We start from the raw sequence: 27,024 nt of genomic DNA, 5'->3' as shown, positions 1-27,024 counted from the left end.
CTATCTGGGAAAGTCAGAGGGAGGCAGCACGTCTGGGAGGGTCAGAGGGAGGAGGCAAGTGCTGGAGGGTCAGAGGGTGGAGGCAAGTACTGGAGGGTCCGAAGGAGGAGGCCTGACTGGGAGGGTCCGAGGGAGGAGGTACACCTCAGCAGGGCTCACTTACTTGGATGCCGCCTCCTCGTCGTATTTCCGCCGCAGCTCTAGCAGCTCTGCCTGTGTAGCCTTTAGCGCTGGGAGAAAGCAGAGGCAGGGTAAGGCCCCACCTCCAAGTGGGAAGGAGCTGGGTCTCCCAGGGAGGTGGAGCCCACTCCCTCTGCGAAGCCCAGCAGGCAGAATGAGAGCTCGGGTAGTGACGGAGACCTTTCTCTCAGTCAGAATTGGTGACAGGCAATGAGTTTCCTGCCCCTAGAGGGGCTCAGGCTGGTGAGAAGGACGTGCAGTGGCTGGGGTGGGCAGTGCAGGGCGGATGAGGTACTCTCCATGGGCCTAGAAGCTCAGGGGACCCAGGCCAGGGTTGAGGGGTGGAGGCGTGGTGCTGTCTGCCCCATGACCTGGGGTATAAGCCCCCCAACACCCTTAAATCACTTCAGGACCTGGGCAGGGCCATCCATCCATGTGCTCAACCACCCCGCGGTTCCAACCTGGCAGGCCGGAGGACAGGGAAGATCCACACGATGAACAGATTCATCAAACTCCAGATTTCTAATTTCTCTGGGCAAATGGAAGGGCCTGGCCACAGGGGACCATATGGCAGTGCCCAGCTGGTGCTAAGCGGTGGCTGTCTCTTTAGATGAGGCCTCATTTCTCCAGTTTGCCCCAGACCTTACCCCTCCCCAATGCCTCCCCTAAGTCAGCGGCTTGGTAGTGTTTTGGCCCCTGCAGGGGTTGTATTAAATTAATTAATTAATTAGAGACAGGGTCTTGCCATGTTGCCCAGGCCAGTCTCAAACTCTGGGGCTCAAGCAGTCTTCTCACTTCAGCCTCCCAAAGTGCCGGGATTACAAGTGTGAGCCACCACGCTTGGCCACCACCTGAATTAACTCTGTCTCAAATCCTCTTTCCACAGCAATGTAGCCTCTGGGGCATAGAGGCTTGGACCCCCACTGGGTAAGATTATTCTTCCCAAACTCCCATTTTGCCCTCTTGATTCTAAAACACCTGGATGTGGCAGACCCCAAGCCATGACCCCTCGTTGACAGCATTACTGTCCCCTCCTAGTCCTCTCTCTGGGCCACATGGTGCTGACACATACCTGAATGTAGGACTTTGATTTTCTCCTCTGCCTCCCCCAGTCTGGCCGCCAAAGTGATCTGTACTTCTTGAAGGCCCCTGCGAAGAGACGAGGCCTGCTTGTGCTGGCTGTAGGGACAGGCCTTGCCTGGGGCCCCCGAGTCAAGCCCCATCTTGCTTCCTACCCCTTGCCCACTCCCTGTAACCTGCACCTCTGTCTTTCTGCAAGTCCTTAGACACGACATTCAGGCACCTGGCTGTCCTGCTGCTCCACTGCCTATGTGGGCCCTGTCATGGTTGCCCCTGTTAGTTTCTGCCAGGATTTTTAGGGGCAAAAATTTACAGTAGCAAGCAACCTCTCCGGTCCTTAGTTTCCTTATTTTTAAAATGGGGTTTCTGATAGGGTCTGCTTCAGGGGGTGCTGTGAAGCATGCTCACTGGTGTGCCTAGCCCCCAGTAGTTCCTCAATATTGTGAATTACTGATACTGTCCTAGGGGAGTAACATTTCCTCTGTTTTCTTTTTTTTTGAGATGGAGTCTTCCTCTGTCGCCCAGGCTGGAGTGCAGTGACCCGATCTTGGCTCACTGCAACCTCCGCCTCTCAGGTTCGAGCAATTCTCCCACCTAAGCCTCCTGAGTACCTGAGATTGCAGGCATGCACCACCACACACAGCTTAATTTTTGTAATTTTAGTAGAGACAGGGTTTCACCACGTTGGTCAGGCTGGTCTCAAACTGCCGACCTCAAGTGATCCGCCTACTTCGGCCTCCCAAAGTGCTGGGATTACAGGCATGAGCCACCGCGCCCGGCCCATTTTCTTTTTATTTAAAGATAGGGTCTTGCTCTGTTGCCCAGGCTAGAGTGCAGTGGCACAATCATAGCTCACTACAGCCTCAACCACCTGGGCTCAAGTGATCCTCTGCTCTGCCTCCGCCTTACATGTAGCTGGGACTACAGGTGCATGCCACCATGCTTGGCTAATTAAAAAAAAAAAAAAAAAAAAATATATATATATATATATATACACACATATATAAAATATATATATATATATAGAAAATTTTTTTTTTTTAAGTGGCTGGGCACAGGGACTCACACCTGTAATCCCAATACTTTGGGAGGCCAAGGCGGGAGAATCTCTTGAGTTCAGGATTTTGAGACTATCTTGGCCAACATGGTGAAATCCTGTCTCTGCTAAAAATACAAAAATTAGCCAGGTGTGGTAGTGCACATCTGTAATCCCAGCTACTCGAGAGGCTGAGGCAGGAGAATTGCTTAAACCCGGAAGGTGGAGGTTGCAGTGAGCCAAGATTGCACCCTGCACTCCAGCTCTGTAGCCCAGGCTGGTCTTGAACTCTTGGCCTCAAGCAATCCTCCTATCTTGGCTTCCCAAAGTGCCGGGATTACAGACTGCAGTGGGCTATAATTGTGCCATTGCACTCCAGCCTGAGTGACAGAGCAAGATCCCATCTCTAAAACATTCTAATTATTGTAAAATAAAATTTAAAAATACTGCAGCACCAACTCCTGCTCTACCAATTTTGTACCTGGCAGTTCCCATAACTGCATAAGCTAAGTCCTAGAAGTACATGTCTTAATCATTAAAAAAATCCTACCAGTTCTGTTTCTCTAGAGAATGCTGAGGAATGGACCACCCTTAGCCCCATTTACCAGGGGGGAAAATTGAGGCTCAGAGGATGATGTGACTTGCCCAGGGCTGGCCACTGAGTTCCTGAGGTGGAGTTTGAACCCAGACCCGGCTGGAGTCCAAAGCCCTCGGCCCTTCCTCATATTGGTCTCCAGCCTGCATCTGGATTCTGGTAGGAGACTTTCCCTCTCCATGACCCAGCCAGGTGGGGCAGCAGAAGCCCTGCCCGTTCCTTCCTCCCTCCCACCCACCCTCCCTTCCTCACTTTTGTTTTTCCGCCTCATTTCTCTGCAGCAAGGTTTCTGTCAGGAGGGCTTTCCCGGGAATGCCTGGGAGGCGGCTTCCCTCAGTCAGCGTGGGCCCGGCAGGCGACGTCCCCTCTCTCTGCTCTGCAGGGAGAAAAAGAGGGAAAACCCCCATTGCCAAGAGAGCAACGTGACAGCCAGAGCGGCTTCCTGTAAACTGGATCGATCATCGATTGCGATCAATTTCCCAAACTCGGGCCTTGGAGAGAGTGCAGCTGTGGGGCCCTGCGGGCCCCGTGTCCTCAGCACACAGGTCATTTCCACTGTGACACCAGTGTCAGTACATGCAGAGCTTCTTTTGCCTGCTCATACCTCCGGGGCCTGCTTTATTATACTTTTAAAATTGTGGTAAAATATACGTCACATAAAACTCACTTTTTTTTTTTTTTTTTGAGACGGAGTTTCGCTCTGTTGCCCAGGCTGGACTGCAAGTGCAGTGGTGCGATCTCAGCTCACTGCAGCCTCTGCCTCCTGGGTTCAAGCAATTCTCCTGCCTCAGTCTCGTGAGTACCTGGATTATACGTGCCCGCCACCATGCTTGGCTAAGTTTTGTTTGTTTAGCAGAGATGGGGTTTTACCATGTTGTTCAGGCTGGTCTTGACCTCCTAACCTCAAGTGATGTGCCCATCTTGGCCTCCCAAAGTGCTGGGATTACAGGTGTGAGCCAACGCGCCTGGCCAAAATTCACTATTTTAAGCACCATTTTACAGTGACATTTAGTATATTCACAGTTTTGTGAAGCCATCACCACTAGTTCCAGAACACTGTCACTGCCCCAAAAGGAAACCCCTCGTACCCATTAAACAACTCAACCAATCTCCTTTCTGTCTCTACGGATTTGCCTGTTTTGACATTTCACACCACTAGAATCGTACATTATGTGGCCTTTCCTGTCTGGCATCTTCCACTCAGTACTATGTTTTTATTTATTTATTTATTTTTTGAGATGGAGTCTTGCTCTGTCGCCCAGGCTGGAGTGCAGTGGTGCGATCTTGGCTCACTGCAACCCCCGCCTCCCAGTTTCAGGCAATTCTCCTGCCTAAGCCTCCCAAGTAGCTGGGATTACAGGTGTGAGCCACCACACCAGGCGAATTTTTGTATTTTTAGTAGAGATGGGGTTTCATTATGTTGGTCAGGCTGGTCTCGAACTCCTGACTTTGTGATCCACCTGCCTCAGCCTCCCAAAGTGCTGGGATTACAGGCGTGAGCCACCGCACCTGGCCGGCACCATGTTTTCAAAGTTCACCCATGTTGTAGCATGGATCAGTGCTTCCTTCCTTTTCATGGCCAAGTAATATTCCACTCTATGGATATTTTGTTTGTCCATTCAGCTGTTGAAAGCCACTTGAGTTGTTTCTGCTTTTGCTGTTATAAGTAACACTGCCATGTACATTTGTGTACACTGTTTTGAGCCCGTGTTTTCAGTTCTCTGGGGTCCACACCTAGCTGTGGTGCTTCTGGGTCATGTGGTGAGCCTGTGTTTTACTTAGCAAAGGACTGCCAGACTATTTTCCCCTCCCCACTGTGGAGGGCGCACATGTGGACGCTCAGCCATCACTGGCCTCACCTGCATCACGTCCGCCTTGGCAGGCCCTGTGGGGGCTCATCCCAGGGCTTGGTGGGTGCCTTTGGTGCTGAATTCATCACAGGGGCAGAGGGTGCTTTGGGGCTGGCCATGGAGGGTGGGAACCTGAACGGGTTTCTTGACTTCTCTCTCCACCTGCCACGCTATATGTCTTACTAATTTGTTCACTGACAGTCTCCCTTTCTAGAAGATCATCACCACAAGGGCAGGATTTTTCTCTTTTACTCCCAATTGCGTTTCCAGTGCCAGGCTCAATATACACCCAGGAATTAGACGGTTACCAAAGGCCTTCACCTGCCCAGTTCCCTGCCACAGCCACCCGCCAACAAGGCTGGCCGAGTTTGGCTCTGAAGATCTGCAGCCTGGTTGTTTATTGTAGATGCGCCGAGGAGGCCGTATCAGTACCTTTGGGGCTGAGGAGCTCGGGGTTCCTCTTCCACGAAGTGTGGAGGTCTCGCCGGGGCTGCCCGCTGGGGTCAAAGCTGGGGGGCTGCAGTCTGTCGTCTAGGCCGCGCGCCGCCTCAAACACAGGCACGGGGTCTGTGCAGGGAGAGAAAGACAGGGATGATGAGGGCCTGATGGATGGGGACACCTGGACTGTGGCTGCAGGGCCTGGCAGGCCCCACAGGAGCCACTGGAGTCACCCTGCTGGCTTGCAGGAAATAGCATGGACTTTCTGCTCTACGAGGGAGCAGGCTCGTCCAGGCACTTGTTCAGGGCAGCATCTGCTCTCTCCAGGGTGTGGGTGTCCTGTCCAGCTGGGAATAATACTAACAATAATAATAGTCGACCAGGCTGGGTGCGGTGGCTCATGCCTGTAATCCCAGCACTTAGGGAGGCTAAGGTGGGCGGATCATTTGAGGTCAGGAGTTCGAGACCAGCCTGACCAACATGGTGAAACCCCATCTCTGCTAAAATTCAAAAAAATTAACCAGGCATGGTGGCTCATGCTTGTAGTCCCAGCTACTCTGGAGGCTGAAGCAGGAGAATCACTTGAACCCGGGAGGTGGAGATTGCAGTGAGCTGAGATCACGCCACTGCCCTCCAGCCTGGGTGATAGAGCAAGACTCCGTCTCAAAAAAAAAAAAAAAAAAAAAAAAAAAAAAAAAAAAGGTTGTCCGAGTGCAGTGGCTAACGCCTGTAATCCCAGCAATTTGGGAGGCCGAGGTGGGAGGCTCACTTGAACCCAGCAGTTCAAGACCAGCCTGGGCAGCATGGCAAAATCTCATCTCTGCAAAAAAATTTAAAAAGTAGTCTGGGCTCAGTGGCTCATGCCTGTAATCCCAGCACTTTGGGAGGCCGTGGCGGGTGGATCACCTGAGGTCAGGAGTTCGAGACCAACCTGACCAATATGGTAAAACCCCGTTGCTACTAAAAATACAAAAATTAGCTGGGTGGCTGGGCGTGGTGGCTCACGCCTGTAATCCTAGCACTCTGGGAGGCTGAGGCGGGCGGATCACAAGGTCAGGAGATGGAGACCATCCTGGCTAACACGGTGAAACCCTGTCTCTACTAACAATATAAAAAATTAGCTGGGCGTGGTGGCGGCGCCTGTAGTCCCAGCTACTTGGCAGGCTGAGGCAGGAGAATGGTGTGAACTTAGGGGGTGGAACTTGCAGTGAGTCGAGATCGTGCCACTGCACTCCAGCCTGGGGACACAGCAAGACTCCGTCTCAAAAAAAAAAAAAAAAAAAAAAAAATTAGCTGGGTGTGGTGGCAGGCACCTGTAATCCCAGCTACTCGGAAGGCTGAAGCAGGAGAATCACTTGAACCCGGGAGGCAGAGGTTGCAGTGAGCCGAGATGGCGCCATTGCACTCCAGCCTAGGGGACAGAGTAAGGCTCCATCTCAAAAAAAAAAAAAAAAAAAAAAAAAAAAAAAAAAAAAAAAAAAATTAGCTGGGCATGGTGGCACATGCTTGTAGTCCCAGTTACCCAGGCGGCTGAAGTGGGAGGATCACTTGAGCCTGGGAGGTCGAGGCTGCAGAGAGTAGAGATTGTATTACTATACCCCAGCCTCAGCAACAGAGTGAGATTCTGTTCAAGTGATCCTGCCTCAGCCTCCCGAGTAGCTGGGATCAAGGGTGTGCACCACCATGCCCAGCTAATTTTTGTACTTTTTTGTAGACACAGGTCTCATCATGTTGCCCTGGCTTCATTGCATTTTCTTGATTTTATGATGCCATCTGTGGCACTTTGAAACTGTGCCTTGCAGACCTCCAACTACAGCGAGGGGCACTGAGCAAGGATCTGGCTGCTGCTCTGAGATCCATCGCTCTGAGGCCAACCTTCCCATGGCCTCCACCTACATGCCTGTGTGCAGCGGGGATACCGAGGCGGGACTGCTCTGAGGGCTGACTTTGGAGTGACGACTCCCCCATGGCCTCACCCAGCACTTCCGTAGGCTGTGTGGGGGTCTAGATGCTCCCAGGTGGCTGCCCCACCTCTTCGCGAGCTCTCCCAGCCTCCCTGCTCCCTGTATTCCTATTTTGCACCAACATCCTCGCCCATGTAATTCTTGGTGTGCTTATCAGTGGACCTGGTGACACCATCATTTGTGACACATGTTGTTGGTTAACGGCTTTTTCGGGGGGCAAAACACACATCTAGATGTAAGATGTCCACAAATTCCCCAATCACTCAAAGGTGAGGAACGCGCAGGTCCTACTGCCTGGAATTCAGTTCCCTCTCCCAGCCCTTCACGCCGCAAGTACATCTGCTTCCTTATACTCTGAAGTCCTGCCTCACTTCTTCCAGGACGCTTTCCCCAAGTCCCCATCTAGGGCAGGGACTAAGAAACGTGGATCATCTCAGAGGTGTGTTGGCACCTTCCAGGCTACAAAGCCCATGCACGGGACTGGCTTCCCAGCATCCTCACGGCATCCCCTGGAGGCTGGCTTGGATCCAGTGCATTTTCACAGATGAGGAAACTGAGGCTCAGAGAAACCAGGTGACTTGCTGAAGGGTAGATGTGAGACTCGAACCTGGGTCTCTTGCTTTGATACCACAAAGGCCTCCTGTCCTAGTGCCTGCTCTTGCCAGCCCTAGCAGGTGCAGATGGTGTCCACGGCACCCAGGAAAGCCAGGGTCCTGGACATAGACCAAGGGGCCTAGTCTGGTTCAGTTCTTTCTAATGCATGGAAGCCCTGTCTCTTCCTGGTCCCTCCCCTAGAATTTTCTTTTTTCCTTTTTTCTGTTTTGGAGACAGAGTCTGGCTCTGTTTGCCCAGGCTGGAGTGCAGCGGCGTGATCTCAGCTCACTGCAATCTCTGCCTCCCGTGTTCAAGCTATTCTCGTGACTCAGCCTCCCAAGGAGCTGGGATTCCAGGTGTGTGCCACCACCCCTGGGTAATTTTTGTATTTATTTATTTATTTTTTTTGAGATGGAGTCTCGCACTGTTGCCCAGGCTGGAGTGCAGTGGCACGATCTTGGCTCACTGCAACCTCTGCCTCCTGGGTTCAAGTGACTCTTCTGCCTCAGCCTCCTGAGTAGCTGGGATTACAGATGCGCGCCATCACACCCAGCTAAATTTTTTATTTTTGGTAGAGATGGGGTTTCACCATGTTGGCCAGGCTGGTCTTGAACTCCTGACCTCAGGTGATCCACCCACCTTGGCCTCTGAAAGTGCCAGGATTACAGGCATGAGCTACTGTGCCTGGCCAAATTTTTGTATTTTTAATAGAGTTGGGGTTTCACCATGTTGGTCAGACTGGTCTCGAACTCAGGTGATCTGCCTGCCTTGGCATCCCAAAGTGCTGGGATTACAGGCGTGAGTTATCATGCCTGGCCCCTCCCCCAGATATTTCTGCCAGCATCTGTTTGGCCCTTGCTCTCTGCTGGGAAGCAGAGGGATTAAGAGCATGGACCTCAAGGTTAGATATCCCTGGAGTCTGCTAATCTATACTTGCTTCTGGGGATTGCTGTGTGACTTTGGCAAGTGACTGTACCTCTCTGTGCCTTACCATAAATGTAGCAACCTCATGGGGCTGTGGTAAGGATCCATGTAAAATGCTCCCCGTGGCACCACACACTTGGTTAGCTCAGAGTAAACAGAAGCCCTCACTTCTTTCTGAGCTCCAGTCACATTGGCTTCTTCTTACTTCCCACCTCAGACCCTTTGCACGGGATCCTTACCAGGAACACCCTCCCCTGAGCAACGCCTTTCAGCTAGTTAACACTTACTTGCCTTCCATAGTGCAACTCAAATGCCCCTGCTTCCAGGAAGCCCTCCACTAACCTGTACTCTGATATGAGCTGCCTGCACCTTTCCTTCACGGCACCCACTGCAGTTCTAATGCACGTTTATTTGCAGGTTCACCTAATTAACACCCACTGGACTGCAAACTCCACATGGGAAGGCCAGACTGCATCAGTTTTTGCACCCTCTCCCACCCCCCACCCTGCTGGAATTCTTGTACCTACCATGAAGTGTGACCCACAGTCCAACCCAATAAATATCTGCTGATGGAAGAAACGGGGCCGTGCCTATACATGGGGCCTTCAGGTCTGGCTGGAACAAGGAGGCTTCCCTGTTTTACTCTGCTGTGGCCAGTTTGTTTAGGTGGCGGGGGCTCGGACAATGGGCGTCCATGCCGAGGTAAGCAGGTGCGCAGGAAGGCAGTGGTGGCTTTCGTCTGCCGGCAGCCCCCACGCCCCGTCATTAGGCAGGGCCTGCGCAGCAGGGTATGCCATTATGTCTCCCCGGGCTGATGTAATTATACATTGACATAATTAACCCAGCAAGCGCATTAGGCAGGCCAGCTAAAAATTCATCTATAATTATTTGTTGTGTGCATGCTAATGAGTCCATCTGCACTGCCTTTGTACAACACGAACAAATTAATTTACAAGTCTGGATTTTTTAATAAGTTCAAGGAAACGCTTCCTATTGTGTCCTGGTTTTTGAGAAAGGAGGAAAAAAGGCGACGAGCACTCGCCGGGGTCAGGGAAGTTAGACAAACACAAGACGGTGTGGTGCCAAGTGGACCACGCAGGGCCACGGAGGGCTTGCTCCGGTTCCAAGGAGGGGGAGGATCCGGCTCGTGGCCCAGGGGCTCTGCTGGCCGTGAGCCCATTGAACCAAACGACTATACTTGGTGATAACGGATGTCTGTCACTCACCCTGTTCTCAGGGATTAGGTATTGATATTTCATTCTACTCTGAGGCCCTGTGGGTCATTCCTTGCTGGCTGTGTGCTCTGTCTTGGGGAGGCTGGCCTTACGTGGCTCCCCAGAGAGGCTGGTGGGAGCAGGGTCTGGCTGGACCTTTGTCAGGTCCATAGATTTCAAAGCTCTGTCTTTTTGCCTTGCTTTGCAGGTACGGTGTAAAACAGTCATTAAGTTCACAGAGTCCAAAGTCCAGCTCAGGGTCCAGATCCCATGGGGCCTGGAGCCTCAGTTTCTCTACTTATAAACTGGAAACTTCCTAATTCCCAGGAATTATTATTACTGTTATTATTTAGAGACAAGGTCTTGCTCTGTTGCCCAGGCTGGAGTGCCGTGGCTCGATCTAGGCTCACTGCAACCTCTGCCTCCTGGGTTCAAGCGATTCTCCTGTCTTAGCCTTCCGAGTAGCTGGGAGTACAGCTATCACCATGCCAGGCTAATTTTTGTATTTTCAGTAGAGATGGGGTTTCATCATGTTGGCCAGGCTGGTCTCAAACTCCCAATCTCAGGTGATCCTCCCACCTCGACCTCCCAATGTGCTAGAATTACAGGCATGAGCCACTGCGCCCAACCACTGATTTTTTAATTTTTGTAGAGATGGGGTCTTGCTATGTTGCTGAGACTGGTCTCAAATCCCTTCCTAAAGTGATCCTCCTGCCTTGGCTTCCCAAAGTGCTAGGATTACAGGTGTGAGCCACCACACCTGGTCTTCCCAGGAATTCTTATTGGAAAGATTTTAAAAAGATATTGAGAGAGGCAATAGTGATTTAAGGATCGGGTGTCAGCTCCCACTGCAATTGGCCAAGCTAACCTCTTGGAGCCTCTGTTTCCTCATTTGTAAAATGGGGGTACATGTCTAGGGTGGTTAAGGACTGGGGGAGAGAAGGTGTGCAGATAATTGCAGACCCAGGCACAGGGTGGCGCTTGCTAAGTGCTGTCTGCTTTTATCACCCCTAGACAAGGCAGCACACCAGGCGCTGGCATTCTGGGCGCTGGCTGTCTGGGCAGAGATGCTCTGTGGAACTCGGGACAGGGTATGGCTTCACCTGTTTGCATCAGTGCCCCAGAGACCCAGAATCTAATAATCCTGCTTTGAGCTAACTCTACTTTGGGACCCAAATATTTAAACTTAGAAAGTCGCACTGGGGAGCGATCTATCAGATCAATCCGTCCAACATCCCTTCCACCCCAGGACACAGTGGGGTCTGATGTTATCCCTGAAATCTGCTGGAGAGTTGGTGGCAGAGGCTGAGATGGGCCCTTAGACCGTTTCCTCTCACACTGTGCTGTCCCGGATTCCCCAACTTGAGGGAGAAGGTGGCTGTAATATCCAGATGCCTTGGCCAAAGTCGGGCTGCAACGGAGTCCTAACGGCCAAAGCCCTTTCCACGGATTAGAATTCGTTCAGTCTTCACCACAACACAGAGGCAGGCACTGCTGGATCCCAATTTCCCACATGGAAAAACGGAGGCACTGGGGTGAAGTCATTTCCCCAGGGTGAGGCAGGGAGGGTTGAGCTGCCGTCCAGGGACACTGGCCCCGCTTGGCAGAACAGGGTGCTCAAGAGACCTTGCTGGCTCGAAGCAGGGGCACATCAGAGTCCCCTGGGGAATCTGTCAAACATCTCGGGGACTCAGTCCTAAAGATTCTCATGTGTGTCAGTCTTAGTCCTTTCAGGGAGCGGGTGGGGTCGTTCATGACTCGGCTGCTAGACCTTCTAACTAACGGGTGATTTCCATTCTCTCTCAGATACAATGGAGCTGTCAATTAAGATGCCCCGCCTTCCCCTGGCAGCGGGTCAGATGCTCTGCCCTGGGAATTTGAATGGATCCCTCAGCCGGCCCAGCTACCCACTGCTCTGGTCCCATCTGACCCAGGTGGTCTCACCATTCTCCCCCACCTTCTGCCTTCTAATAAATTCCTTTTGTGCCTAATAGTTTTGCAGAGCTGGCTTCTGCTGCATGGCACTAAAGAACCCTGATGGATACATGTGATAAATGATTTTGGGCCAAAGGAGACCTAAGAAATCACTGGTTTAATAGATTCATTTCAAGGCTGGGTAAAAATTGGGCCTAATAATAAAGAGACTGAGGACTGAATGCTCAGGAGGGTGCAGGGCCAGGTGTACCCTGGGCTTTCCCAGACGACATCACAGGTTTGGGGAGAAAGGAAACCCTGTAGCTTAGACAGGGCTGGTGCAGGGCAGCCTGGCCAGGAAGCAACCAGGAGGGGTGGACTACTGCAGTGCGCCTCCAGGAAGGAAAGAGGAGGAAATAGGCTCTGAGGGTCTGTCTTGTTCGCTGACACGCAGTAGGTGCTTCATAAACATCTGCTCACTAACTGAGGCAATGAGAGGTTGGCGAAGAGACCAGAGGCCCTTCCGAGCTGCACGAGGGGAAAGCGTCACTTGAGCAGAGGTTTGATTAGAGCGAGAGCAAGAAGCGAGAGGTGAGCTCAAAGCGCGGCTCTGCAGGCAGAGCCATCTGGGTTAGAATCCCATCTCTGCCACTTACTCATTGTATGGTCTTAAGTAAAGCATTTCAGCCCTTTAAGCTTCAGTTTTCCCTTCTATAAAATGGTGACACTAACCGCATAACTAACTTACTATGAAGATGTGAAACCTAAGTTTTGCAAAACAGTTAACACAGTGCCTGGTACACCTAAGTGCTCAGTAAAGAACAATGGGCTGATTCCCACAGAGGCCAGAGGGGACCACTGCTTGTGTCCCAGCTTTGCTCTGCTACTGCCTGGCCTTATCTCCTGGGCCGGGCTGCTTTGAGACAGACCATGAGGGCCCTGGCTTCTTACTATTAGACCAGAAGCACAAGTCGGACGGCTGCCCTCGGTCCTGCTGCTGGCCTGCTGTGTGACCCTGGACAACGCACTCAATTCTCTGGTTCCCCTGTCCAAATGCCCATTACAATATATCTCAGGCATGCACTCAACATTAGGTGTCATCAGATAGAGGCAGGAGGCCATGGAGGCGAGTACTTTGGCCCTGGGTCTATCCCTTACAACCAGGATGGTCAGGGAGGGTGATTATGAGACACCTTCACGGCTGAACTTGATGCAAGAGATATGCAAGGGATTTATTAGGGGAAGGCCCACAAAAGAAAGAGGGGAAGGAAGGGGAGGAGGTAGGATGCTAGTCTGATGCCTGAGAAAGGAGGGAAGGAGGAGGGAGGATTGGACAGGATGAACCTTGGACTGCAGCATGGCTCTGAGAAAGTCTTGGCCAGGCTGGTGGGGAGTTTCAGAGCAAGGTGTACTGGTCAGCTCCAGCTGCTATTAAAAACATACCACAGGCCGTGTGCCGTGGCTCACGCCTGTAATCCCAGCACTTTAGGAGGCCGAGGTGGGCAGACTGCCTGAGGTCAGGAGTTTGAGACCAGCCTGACCAACATGGTGAAACCCCTCTCTACTAAAAATACAGAAATTGGGGAACACTGTGATTTCCCCAAATCCCCAAAGACACGCTTAGAGAAAGGGAAAGGAGGCCAGGCTGGGAGGCTGGAGGTCAGACCCTGGCTGTAACACCACCAGGGAAAGTCACTTAGGGTCCCCGAGCCTCAGTTTCCCCATTAGTAAAAGGGAGATAACAAAAGGACCTACTGCATGGGGTTACGCAGGGGCTATCTGAGCACGCCGAGCTCCTGCTTCAGTGCCCGGCATCTGCGGACTCCAAATGAGTGCTGCTCTTATTATTATGACTCGTGGCAGTTGTGGAAGGTGCCACTCAGCGCTCCCTTCAAGAGAGAACCTCCCTCGAGGTGTTGGTGACACCTTCCAGGTATGGCATCTTCCAATGGCTGAGCATGGCGGGAATAGTCCTGCCTAATGCTGGAACAGGCAATTGTACCATGGACTGAACTGTGACCCTGCCCGCCGCAGACCCGCATCCTGAAGGCCTAATCTGGCCCCCATGTGGCTACATTTGGAGATTGTCTTTAAACAACAACAACAACAACAACAACAAAAAACTAAGTCTCACTCCATCACCCAGGCTTGAGTGCAGTGGCGTGATCTCGGCTCACTGCAACCTCTGCCTCCTGGGTTCAAGTGATTGTCCTGCCTCAGTCTCCAGAGTAGCTGAGATTACAGGCATGCGCCACCATACCTGGCTAATTTTTTTTGTATTTTTAGTAGGGACAGGGTTTCACCAGGTTGGCCAGGCTGGTGTCTAACTCCTGACTTCAAGTGATCCGCCCGCCTCAGTCTTCCAAAGTGCTGGGATTACAGACGTGAGCCACCGCTCCCGGCCTGTGGTATCCTCTAGATTGTCAGAAGCATCCCTGACTTTCTGAACAGCCTTTGGTGGGGGGAGGTGGGGACAATAATTTAAATGACCCATTGACCATCCCCTTTTCTGTGCATCACTAGAGGAAAGGCTGTGTGAGGACACAGTAAGAAGGCAGCTGTCTGCAAGCCAGGAAGGGAGGTTCTACTGGAAACGAACCCTGAAGGCACCTTGATCTTGAACTTCCAGCCTTCTGAACTGTGGGAAAGTAAATTTCTTGCTCCTGTTCTGGGTGTGTTTTGTTTTTTTAGATGGAGTTCCACGCTTGTTGCCCAGGCTGGAGTGTAATGGTGTGATCTCAACTCACTGCAACCTACACGTCTTGGGTTCAAGTGATTCTCCTGCTCCAGCCTCCTGAGTAGCTGAGACTACAGGTGCAGGCTACCACACCTGGCTAATTTTGTATTTTTAGTAGAGATGGGGTTTCACCATGTTGGTCAGGCTGGTCTCAAACTCCTGACCTCAGGCAATCTGCCCGCCTCGGCTTCCCAAAGTTCTGGGATTACAGGCGTAAGCCAAAGCGCACTGCCTGAGATTTTTTTTTTTTGGAGATGGAGTCTCACTCTGTCGCCCAGGCTGGAGTGTGGTGGCGCGATCTCGGTTCACTGCAAGCTCCGCCTCCCAGGTTCACGCCATTCTCCTTCCTCAGCCTCCTGAGTAGCTGGGACTATAGGAGCCCGCCACCTCACCCAGCTAAGTTTTTGTATTTTTAGTAAAGATGGGGTTTCACTGTGTTAGCTAGGATGGTCTTGATCTCCTGACCTCGTGATCCACCTGCCTTGGCTTCCCAAAGTGCTGGGATTACAGACATGAGCCACTGCGCCCGGCCTGTGGTATGTTTTTAATGGTAGCTGGAGCTGACCAGTACAGCTTGCTCTGAAACTCCCCACCAGCCTGGCCAAGATTTTCTCAGAGCTGTGCTGCAGTCCAAGGTTCATCCTGTCCAATCCTCCCTCCTCCTTTCCTCCTTTCTCAGGCATCAGACCAGCATCCCACCTCCTCCCTCTCCCTCTCCTCTTTCCTTCATGGGCCTTCCCCTAATAAATTCCTTGAATATTTAAAGCTGTCTTGGCATCTGCCTCCCGGAGGACCCAAATCACTTGCTTCTCAGAGCCTCAGTTTCCCCATCTGTAAAACCAGGACAAACACAGACCCTCCCCCTAGGAGTCTGTGGATATGAAATCCGTGACTGGTGCTGGTGCATTCTGCAGTGATGAGTCTGAAGCTGGCAGAGCTCCCCAGGGCACCTGAGTCCTTGTGCCTGCTTTACTCAGCCCGAGTTTATTGAACGACTGTGGGAGGCATGATGGTGAGTGAGACAGATGAGCCCCTGTCTTTGTGCAGCCGACATCCCAGTGGGGAGACAGGTGCTGCACCTTTGCAAGGGTGCTCAGTGGTACCATAGAGAACGTTTCCATCAACACCGACCCTGGGGGGGATCTCAACTCACCTTGGGGAGGAGATTGGGAAAGACCTCAGTGACGTGGAACTAGGGGTGCTGATGTGGAGCAGGGAAGATCTGTGGGAGAGAGGTCTAGGTGGGAGGCACCGCTTGTGCAAAAGGCTGGTGGCTGGAAGGAATCTGTGCAAAGCTCAGTGGCATCTGAGGACATGACACCAGGTCCCAGTGGCTAGAGTGGAGTTGGGGGAGATGAGGGGGACAGGTGGGCAGGTAGATCCCAAAGCCCCTCTGTTGATAATGTAGATGAGGGTGGGATTTATCCTAAGGGCAGTGGGAGGACACATTCTAATTTGCCTTTTTCAAAGGCTCATCTGGCTGCTTTGTGAAAAGTGGGGTGCAGAGGGCGCCAGACAGGCGGCTACTGCAATAGTCCTGGCAGCCATGATGATGGCTCTGGTCACAGTGGTGGCATAAGTGGGAGCAGCGCTCAGATTCACGAGTTACACAGGAAACGTTGGTGGGACCTGGTGCACTGAGCTGAACAGTGTTTCCCCAACTTCATGTGAATTTGGAACATCAGAATGTAACCCTATTTGGAAATAGGGTCTTTGCAGATGTCATCAAGTCAAGATGAGATCATATTGGATTAGGTTGGGTCCTAATGCAATGGTTGGAGTCCTTAGGAGAAGACGAGAGGATGCACAGAGCCACACAGGGAAGGAGGCCACGTGAAGATGGATGCCGAGGTGGAAATGACACATCTAGAAGCCGAGGAGTGCCAAGGATTGCCGGCAGCCCCAGAAGCTGGGAGAGAGGCATGTGACACCACCACAGAGTCTCCAGAAAGAATTAACTCTGCCGACACCTTGATGTGGGGCTTCTGGATTCTGCAGCTGAAAGAAAACATTTGTTGCTTTAAACCGCCCAGTTTGTGGTAACGGGGCACAGCAGCCAGAGGAATCTGTTCCGCTGTGTTTTGGAGACTGGAGGTCCGAAATCCAGGTGTCAGTAGTCAGAGAGCCATGCTCTCCCCAAGGCTCTAGGGAAGACCTGGGCCTTTCCCCCAGCTTCTGGTGTCGCTGGCAATCTGGCTTTCCCTGACTTGCAGCTGCACGACTTCGATCTCTGCCCTCGTTGTCACATGACCTTCTGTCTCTCTCTCCCCGATTCTTATTCATTTATTTATTTGAGACAGAGTTTCGCTCTGTCACCCAGGCTGGAGTGCAGTGGCGAGATCTTGGTTCACTGCAACCTCCGTCTCCCGGGTTTAAGCAATTCTCCTGCCTCAGGTTCCCAAGTAGCTGAGATTACAGGCATAAGCCACGATGCCCAGCTATTTTGTATTTTATTTTTAGTAGAAATGGAGTTTCACCATGTTGGTCAGGCTGGTCTTGAACTGCTGACTTCAAGTGATCCATCCACCTCAGCTTCCCAAAGTGCTGGGATTACAGGCATGAGCCACTGTGCCCGGTCCTTGTTTATTTGTTTATTTACTTTATTTTATTTATTTATCTTTGAGACAGAGTCTCACTCTTTCGCCAGGCTGGAGTGCAATGGCGTAATCTTGGCTCACTGCAACCTCCACTTCCCGGGTTCAAGCAATCCTCCTGCCTCAGCCTCCTGAGTAGCTGGGACTAAAGGCACACACCACCATACTCAGCTAATTTTTGTATCTTTAGTAGAGACAGGGTGTCACCATGTTGGCCAGGATGGTCTCGATCTCTTGGCCTTGTGATCTGCCGCCCTCGGCCTTCCAAAGTGCTAGGATTACAGGTGTGAGCCACCACACCCAGCTTCTTGTTTATTTTTGAGATGGGGTCTTGCTCTGTTGCCCAAACTAGAGGGCAGTGACATGATCACAGCTCACTGTGGTGCCAAACTCCTGGGTTCCAGCAATCCTTCCATCTTGGCCTCCCAAAGTGCTGGGATTATAGGTGTGAGCCACCATGCCTGGCCTCTCCTCTTCTTATGTCAATCATACTGGATTAGAGGTCACTCTAATGACCTCATCTTACCTTGATTATATCCTGCAAAGTCGCTTTTTCCAAATGAGGCCACATTTAGAGGTATTGGTGGTTAGGACTTCAACATATCTTTCTGGGGGACACAATTCAAACCATAACATTTGGCAATGGACTCGATACAAACTGTGAGACAGGGAGGACTGAGGAACTGCCAAGGCTCCAAGTATCATAGGAAGGAAGTCCTCACTCAAGTCTAACCTACTTCTCTCCTGCTGTATCCATTTAATCTGCCGTTCAGGGAGACAAGCCCATGCCATAAGGGGACCTGGCAGGTCCTAGGCACTGGTCCTCCTGCCTCCTCATTCTCTCTGACTCCTGAGGAACTGGCCTGTGGGTTCAGCTGGCTGCTCTGGAAAGTACACAGCTGCAATGATCGTTTACTTCCCTGGGTATTTTCCACTCCTTGTTTCCTCCCCCAACACGCAGTGCTGTGTTCCCAGATTTTACGTTGTACAGGGAACTCATTTCTTCCCACCTTCCCTATCTGGCAGGAATCCGTGGAGCCCTGAGCTACCTTGCTGGGAGTTGGGGTAGGGAGGAAAAAATTACAAACATCCAGACAATTGCAGGATTCTGCCAACTTCTACGGAGTAGAATGCTCTGCCGGGCGGCTTGGCAAACCTGAGGGCCTCCCGTTTACTTTGTCCGATGGTATTATTCAATGCATCAGCTAAATGTCATTGGCTCCTCTTACAAACACAAATTGAAAGAGAGAGAAATGACAAAAAATCTTTAAAATGTTTGGAAAACGTTTCTCAGAGAACCTGACAGCCATGGAACACCAAAGGAATCTGGTTTTTCATTCCCGTATCTTCCTGGGTCCAGCTCTGGCTCTTCACATAGTAGGTGCTCAATTAACGTGGGTTGTTTGAAAAGTGTGATAAATGATGAAATTATTAGAGCTCGGCCGGGCGCGGTGGCTCAAGCCTGTAATCCCAGCACTTTGGGAGGTCGAGACGGGCGGATCACGAGGTCAGGAGATCGAGACCATCCTGGCTAACACAGTGAAACCCCGTCTCTACTAAAAAATACAAAAAACTAGCCGGGCGAGGTGGCGGGCGCCTGTAGTCCCAGCTACTCGGGAGGCTGAGGCAGGAGAATGGCGTAAACCCGGGAGGCGGAGCTTGCAGTGAGCCGAGATCCGGCCACTGCGCTCCAGCCTGGGCGACAGAGCAAGACTCTGTCTCAAAAAAAAAAAAAAAAAAAAAAAAAAAAAGAAATTATTAGAGCTCTGGGTGAGAGGGTAGGGCGCCACAGAGTTTTAGAGTTTTACATGGGGGCATCTCTGTGGCAGGCAGGAATAATGGCTCTTCAAAGACATCTTGACCCTCAGAACCTGTGAGTGTTTTTTGTTGTTCTTTTTAGAGACAGGGTCTTGCTCTGCCGCCCAGGCCAGAGTGCAGTGGCACAATCACGGCTCACTGCAGCCTCGACCTCCTGGGCTCAAGTAACCAATCCTCCTGTTTCAGCCTCTGGAGTAGCTGGGGCCACAGGCACGTGCCACCATGCCCAGATAGTTTTTTAATTTTTATAGAGATGGGTCTAACTATGTTGCCCAGGTTGGTCTCAAACTCCTGGGCTCAGGTGATCCTCCTGCCTCAGCCTCCAAAAGTGCTGGGATTATGAGTGTGAGCCACCATGCCCCACCTGTGAGTGTGTTTTGTTACATGGAACAGGGACTGAAGGTTGCAGATGGAAAGGGATTACAGTCAGAGATTGACTGAAGAGGCTGCCCGGCTGTCTTTGAAGATGGAAGAAGGGGCCATGAGCCAAGGAACATAGGCGGCCCCAGCCCCAGAAGGTGGAAAAGACAAGGAAATGACTTATCCCCTGCAGCCTCCTGCCTCCAGAAACACCACAGCCCTGCGAATGCTTTGATTTTTGCCCAGTGAGACCCATCTTGGACTTCTGTTCTGCAGAATGGTGAGATCATAAATGTGTGTTGTTTTAAGCCTCTAAGCTCATGGTATTTGTTACAGCCGTGACAGGTGACTAAGAGTCCCTAATGCAGTCGTCATTTATCCACCAGTCCACTACGTGTTGACAGCATTTCTTCAGTTGCCAAGTATTTCCCGAGTGCCTGCTGTGTGTCAGGGAAGGCTCTGGGCCGTGGAGGTCCAGACGGAAGTGAGAGAAAATTCCTGCCCTCCTGGGGCTGATATTCTAGAGGGAATGATGGACAAAGGATGGGTGAGGCAACTGGAGTGAGACGGGCACAGAAGCAAAATGAAGCAGGGCTGGGGGAGAGGGTGGGCTGGGTGGCGCTAACTGGGCAGCCTGGTCAGGGGAGTGGTGTCTCCTCGGAGCCCTAATGAGGCAGCTAGCAGGGGGGTTGCGGGAGAGTATTCTAGACACAGGAAATACCAGGAGAAACAGCTTTCATTAGATAAAGAAACGGCAGCTGACCGTCCTACCAACCTCCCCTGGGGTTACCGTCCCAGAAATACAACTTTGCTCCGTCTTCATAAGAACCAATCCATTTCACAGATGAGGAATGGCCCAGAGGACGCCCAGTGCCAATTTCCTCTCCCCTCCCTGTGCAGGCTGGGAGGGCGGGGCGCTGTGGCCGAGGGTGGCAGCTGGGTTCAGAGTGGGCTGTGGCCCTCCAAACGTGAGTGTTTGAGCTTCATCTCTCAAACTCCAGCAACCATCCGTCCTGGGGCAGATGGGGCCCCCACATCCACAAGGTTGGGTAGGGCAGGGGACAGATGAGACCCCCACCCAATTTCTTCAGCCAAGAGCTCAGAGGAAGTGGAATTTCTTGACCCCACCTCCAACAAGTGCCAGCACGTTGCATATTTCTATATCTCACTTAAATTATGGAAACAACTGGCCGGGCGCGGTGGCTCACGCCTGTAATCTCAGCACTTTGGGAGGCCGAGACGTGCAGATCACGAGGTCTAGGAGTTTGAGACCAGTCTAGCCAATATGGTGACACCCCGTCTCTATCAAAAATACAAAAATTAGCCAGGCATGGTGGCTTGCGCCTGTAGTCCCAGCTACTCGGGAGGCTGAGGCAGAAGAATCGCTCGAACCCAGGAGGCAGAGGTTGTAGTGAGCCGAGATGGTGCCACTGCACTCCAGCCTGGGTGGCAGAGCGAGACTCTGTCTCGGAAAAAAAAAAAAAAGAAAAAAAAAAAAAGGAAACAACTATGTGAGCTATCACTATCACCCCCCTTTTCCAGATGAGAACACTGAGGCCCAGCCAAGGGAACCCACTTGCTCAAGGTCACCAGGCAAGAAAAAGTCAGAGATGGATTTGAACCCAGGCCTTTCCACCAAGCCAATGCGACCCAAATGCCAGACACTAGTGTACTCCCTTTATAATTTCTGCCATGTCCATTTGCCCCCGAAAGATGACTAACTTGACATCTGCCCTATGTGACTCACTTTTTATTTATTTTTGTTTTGAGACAGGGTTTCACACTGTCATCCAGGCTGGAGTGCAGTGGTGTGATCCTGGCGGCTCACTGCAGCCTCAACTCCTTGGGCTCATGTGATCCTCCCACCTCAGCCTCCCCAGTAGCTAGGACTACAGGCACATGTCACCATGCCCAGCTAGTTTTAAAATTTTTTGTAGAGACGGAGTCTTGTTATGTTGCCCAGGCTGGTCTCGATCTCCTGGACTCAAGCGATCCTCCCACCTCAGCCTCCTAAAGTGCTTTGATTATAGGCATGAGCTACTGTGCCTGGCTGACTCACTTTTTAAAAATACATATATTTTAAAGGAATGTTTTGTCTCACTTTCATAAATAGAAAATCGGGATCTTGTATCATAAGTAGAAGGTGCTTCAACCATAAAAATAAAGGCAAGGAAAAAAAAACAACAACAGAAAATGGATGTTACTGAATCTGAATTTTCATTAGACCTTGCGGCCTGCCCAAGACCTTGAGCCTGGGCTGCCTCTCCTGAGGTTCAAAGGGGAGAGCTGCAGGTGGTGTGGAGGTGTTGAAGATGCTCCAGCACCTGGCTGAGACTTTACTCAGAAGGGAGCAGAAAGATGGCACCCGCATGGCCTGCAATGTGTTCAAAGTTTCAGTCTTGGGTCCGGGCACACCCAGGCTGTCTCTAATATCATGTGGACTCTGCACCTGGGGAAATACTAGGTGCCGCCAAGCCCCGACCTCTAAAATCATGCCCCCACTCCAGCGTCTGGCAAGCCTGGTATCCCAGTGTCAGGAGAAGTGACAGGGCATCCGTGCAACTCCTCGCCTGGAGCCAGCGACGCAGGTTTCTGTTCGGCTCAGCACTTCTCCCGGAAGCCTTCCAGCCGACACATGCGGCTGCCCAGAGCTGCCAGCACCACGCAGGGGTGTGAGCGGGACTTTATTTCCCCACTCACTCCCGCAACACGCAGTTGGTCAACAGACAGACCGGGGCAGTGGCCACGACGATCAAACAGCCTTAGACCCAACCTGGATGTGCAGACCCCAAATCTAAAGTGTTTAAATACAACAGACCCTTCTGATGCACTGATGACTGGCAGACTTGGATCCACTATGAGCCATCAGAGGTGGCAGGTCCTGATGGGCATGCAGGGATGGGGGACACCGTGGGGAAGTGTACCCCCCTTTGTCCTACACACACCAACCTGCTCTGGGGCGCAAACTGCTTAGTAAAATGACTAATTCGTTTGGTTACATGGGATCCAAACCCATAGAGAACACAGTCAAAGGACTGATACTATCTGAAGACCACACCAGACTTTCTAAAGGCACTGGTGGGTACAACATAGCCTATTCCATCTTTCACCACTAGCTGATGCTGTTGGTGTTTTTTTTTTTTTTTTTTTTTTTTTTTTTAAATCATGGAGGGGGTTGGGGAATCTAGGAAAAGCTGTCTCTATCCTCCCACTATGTCCATCTGAAGGAAAGTGGCATTTGGAGCTTTTTTAGGAAACACGGAGCCGGAAAGGCTGTCCGAGAGGCTGTTTAGAAACACATTTATGCAGAAGTATGCGTGCACCCCTCCAAAATATCTTCGAGACAGAAGCCTTCTCCCATCTGGGCCTGGGCTCCGGTCGCCTGCGGGGGTGGGAGGCTCAGGCTATTGATGGTGGCAGCAAGACTAACTTTGATCCTTTAATCTAAACTTTTCAATAGCAGATGGGGTGCCAAGTCCTTATATGCAGCTGTGAGCCATGTGTCTACCCACTCCTTTCTTGGGGCAGTTGGCGGTGGGGCCGGCGGGGGCTTCCTCCTGGCTTGGGCAGGGACAGAGGGCTGGGAATGAGGGTCTTCTTTGTCAGCACTGGGTGCTGATGGTAATAATTAATACCACCACCACCAATAGCAACAGTCACTGTTTACTGAGCATTTACTATGTGCCAGACACCCAGCTAAGGACTTTACACTCCTCACCTTCCTCAGCCCTCCCAGAGGCACTGGGAGGTAAGTTTGCTTTCCAAAGGAGGAAACAGCTGCTCAGAGAGGTTGGTTGAGCCAGTTACTCAAGGCCACCCAGCCAGGGAATAGCACAGCCAGGACTCAAACCCACAGGTCTTACAATACAAATAAAGTTCTTGGCCAGGAGTGGTAGCTCACGCCTGTAATCTCAGCACTTTGGGAGGCCGAGGCGGGTAGATCATCTGAGGTCAGCAGTTCAAGACCAGCCTGGCCCACGGTGAAATCCCGGCTCTACTAAAAACAAACAAACAAACAAACAAACAAACCCTAACAAAAAACCCCCCAAAACAACAACAACAACAAAATCAAGTACTTATATACTGAGCTGTACAGAAAGTTCCAGGAGGGCAGGGGTAGTGTCTGTTTTGCTCAGCATCGTGCCCCCATTGTTGACAGAGTGCCTGGCAAACAGTAGGCACTCAATATTTACTGAATAAATTGCATGGGGCAATGACTGCTGGGCACCATGTTTAGCGTTCTCTGTTGCTCACTGAACCCATCCAATGGCCCCTATAATGAGGGGAGGTCATTATCCACATTTTACATTGGGGAAACTGAGGCTCGGAGAAGTCAAGTGTGATGTGGGAAGCAAAATGGCAGCACAGGATTGGCCTGGTTCTGCAGGGAGTTCCTTCAACCTGGAGTCTTGCTCCTTCTTCCTCCACCCACCAGGTTGGGAGTGTATGACTGTCTCCCCCGAATGAAAGTTCCACTTGTTCTTCCTCAAGCAACACATCTGCATTTCAGCAAAGGCCTCATCCTTCCAGTCTGGAACTTTTCAATCTACTGGCAGCAAAGACCCTTTAACTATTTTTCACTCTTTTTAGAGCTCAAATCTCCAATGGTTTTGTCCAAGCTCCTTGGATTATTAAATTCATCCTGCAACTGGGGTAGTGGGTAGGAACTGGGTCAGGGGGCAGGTCTAGATTCAGGCTCCATCACTTCTTTGCTGTGTGACCTTGGGCAAGTGGCTTGAATTCTCTGAGCCTGTACTTCTTCAGCTTCCCAGTGAGGAAGGATGATGGAGCCCACCTCCCAGGGTATGTGTGTGTGTGGAATCAGTGAAATTGTATCTGTAAGGGCTGAACACACTGCCTGACACACAGAAAGTACCCCAGAAATGATCTCCACTTGGTGGTACTTCAACCTTTAAAACCAGGTCCAAAGGCCTCCCTCTCTGAGGCCTCCCCCAGCTGCCCTTCCTTGAAGCCTGTTCTCTGTTGTGTATTCTGGTTGTCTCCCTTTGGGTCATGTTGTCCCTGCTGAACCCGAGAGTCCCCAAGGGCAGGCCTGGACTTGAGCTTTAGTTCCCACAGGGCTAGGCACACAGCAAGCACTCAGAGCATGAGCTAATGAAACGCCACGGCTCAAATGCCTGTCCTCCCTTCCGAAAGGGACTGGCCTTTACTGAACACCTCCCAGGCAGCAGCACCCAGCTGGATGCTTTCATTCAGTCCACTTTTCAACCCCGAGCTGCTGGGAGGAGCAAAGTGTAGCCAGAGGGTCATGGGGAAAGGGCGCTCCTGGCAGAGGAAACGATGTGGGCAGAGGTGTGGCAGGAAATGGTGGGACACTGCCTTCTAAAGTTAACTGTCACCTGGGTGCGGTGGCTCACGTCTGCAATCTCACCACTTTGGGAGGCTGAGGCAGGTGGATCATCTGAGGTTGGGAGTTCGAGACCAGCCTGACCAACATGGTGAAACCTTGTCTCTACTAAAAATACAAAATTAGCTGGGTGTAGTGGCATGTGCCTGTAATCCCAGCTACTCAGGAAGCTGAGGCACAAGAATTGCTTGAACCCTGGAGGCAGAGGTTGCAGTGAGCTGAGATTGCGCCACTGCACTCATGCCTGGGTGACAGAGTGAGACTACATCTCAGAAATAATAATAATAATAATAATAATAATAATAATAATAATAATAAATAAAGTTAACTGTCATCTTCAGGAAAATCTGCATTGTTAAGCTTTTCCTTTTTTAACGGGTGAAATACTGTTTTATGTTAACCTTCAATGTTCCACTGACCATTATGGGACTAACTGAGCAGAAGCGTGGGCATGGAGGAGGGAGAGGAGGAGGGAATGAGGGAAGGCTAGCACAGACAACAATTTCTAATCGTAGAAAATCTCTATTTCCTGTAGTTGTGCAGGTGGCTGATCCACTAGATGGCACTGAAATGAGTTATTTGGGACAAAAACAAAGCTAGATGCTTCATCTCCCCTGCTACTTCTATCAGTATCTATTATATTTCAACCGGTTCAAATGTAAATGTTTAAAAATTAAGATCACAAAAGTGCAAAAAAAACCCCTCATACCCTTGAGGTGAGAAAGATTTTTAAAACAGGACCTTATATTCAGAAGCTACAAAGCAAAGGTTTGCTAAGATTTCTTGCTTTCTGCAAGTATTTTTTTGAATGCCTGCTACATACGATAGACAAGAGACTATACACTAAGTTGAGAAACAAAAGGCAAACCAGGGGAGAAGATATGAAACATGTATACCTGGACAAAGGTTAATATCCCTCATATACAAAGAGTGTCCACAAATCAATAAGAAAATAATCTCTCTGGTAGAAAAAAAAATCTACTATCTGGGCTACGGAGATATAAACCAGAGATTTCTAAAAGTATAAATATGAATGTTTTATAACATATGCGAATATATTTAGCCAACTAGTAAATAAAGGACTGCAATATAAAATCAGCAAGGAGAAAAACATTCTTATTCTGATCACTGATTCTGGGGTTTGTGGTCAATACAAGGCTACAATTTATTTTTCCTTCCCAAGTTTTCTTCTTGGTACAGCACAGTACCAATAGGGCATGCATTCCCAAGCCCCCTAACTGTCCAGTATTGGAGAGGGGTTAGGTAAATTACAATACAGCTATACAAGAGATTGTTAGGTTTGTACAATGAATCAAAGTTACTTGGGATCTGTAATCACACAGGGAAATATGAGTGCTTCATGTCAGATAAAGGAAACAATTAAAAACGGTACATGTAGAATCAGCAACTGTTTTGAAAAAGTACACAGGGAAAAATCACGGAAAAGAAAAACAACAAAATGCTTTTCTAGCTGGTCGTTTTCCCTCTTTCTGTTTCTCTCTATTTTCTGAAGTTGACAGCATGCATATGCTACTTTTATAATCGAGGAGACAAATTTAAAAACTTTAAACGTTGTAGAGCATTTTCCTATTCTAAAGGCTCAGGAACCCTGTTGCCTGCACCACTGTTTACCCAATGTCTCTGACAACAGACCGAACCTCGCAGAATCAATAGCAGACGCCTGTCACTCCTGTAACTGTTATACCCTGATGTCAATGGGCTGCTGATTACTCAACCCTGCGGAATGCTTTCATGTACAGTGTAGCGAATCCTCACGTCCACCCCTGAGTAGGTTCTATTACTATCCCTCTTCTAAAGACACAGAAACTAGAGCTCAGAGAGGTTGAAGCCCTGGCCAAGGTCACACAGCACAAAACACCAAGCTGAGAGTTCCACCCAGGTGTGTCAGCCTGTATAGCCCGAGTGCTGAGCACCTTCCTGACCAGCCTCGCCCCCCAAGAGAAGGAGCAGGGTGAGAAATGTCTGCCAGGAACTGCCAATCTGCATCAGATTTGTAAAAACCAAAGCACAGTAGAAAACAACATTTTGGGGGCACTCACCTGTCTCTTATCTCCTCAGCAGTGTTCATCTGCCTGCCCTCTCATTTCCTCGTTCCTTGTTTTTTTTTTTCCTTTTAACTAATCACTCAGTTAACAAGTTAGCCTTCTGAAGCTTGGGTCCGTACCTAGCGGCTCTACGAGTGTGATAAAGGAATCAGCCATCACCAATACAGAAGTCAGAGAGGTTTAAATCACATCATCACCCACAACAATGACATTAATTATGCTTTTAACACGTTTTACTGCTTTTTTTTTCTCACTTCACGCCACATCTGTGTGAACAATATCCAAAAGATTT

The 27,024-nt window shown here is 50.5% G+C and overlaps 1 protein-coding gene across 2 annotated transcripts in view; it reads right to left on the bottom strand.

Annotated features, from left to right (window-relative positions):
• CUX2 (cut like homeobox 2) overlaps nucleotides 1-27,024 on the bottom strand; it is a 280,830-nt gene that overhangs the window by 54,618 nt on the left and 199,188 nt on the right. For both annotated transcript variants that reach the window (XM_050749630.1, XM_050749629.1), the window contains exons 5-8: nucleotides 5,174-5,308; nucleotides 3,144-3,267; nucleotides 1,253-1,329; nucleotides 164-230 (exon numbers count right to left, since the gene is read on the bottom strand). In XM_050749630.1, coding sequence (XP_050605587.1) covers nucleotides 164-230; nucleotides 1,253-1,329; nucleotides 3,144-3,267; nucleotides 5,174-5,308 — 403 coding nt within the window. The remainder of the gene's footprint in view (nucleotides 1-163; nucleotides 231-1,252; nucleotides 1,330-3,143; nucleotides 3,268-5,173; nucleotides 5,309-27,024) is intronic.

This window comes from Macaca thibetana, chromosome 11 (assembly GCF_024542745.1).
Source record: "Macaca thibetana thibetana isolate TM-01 chromosome 11, ASM2454274v1, whole genome shotgun sequence".
Lineage (NCBI taxonomy): Eukaryota > Metazoa > Chordata > Mammalia > Primates > Cercopithecidae > Macaca > Macaca thibetana.
This window is presented reverse-complemented; position numbering and strand designations above follow the sequence as displayed.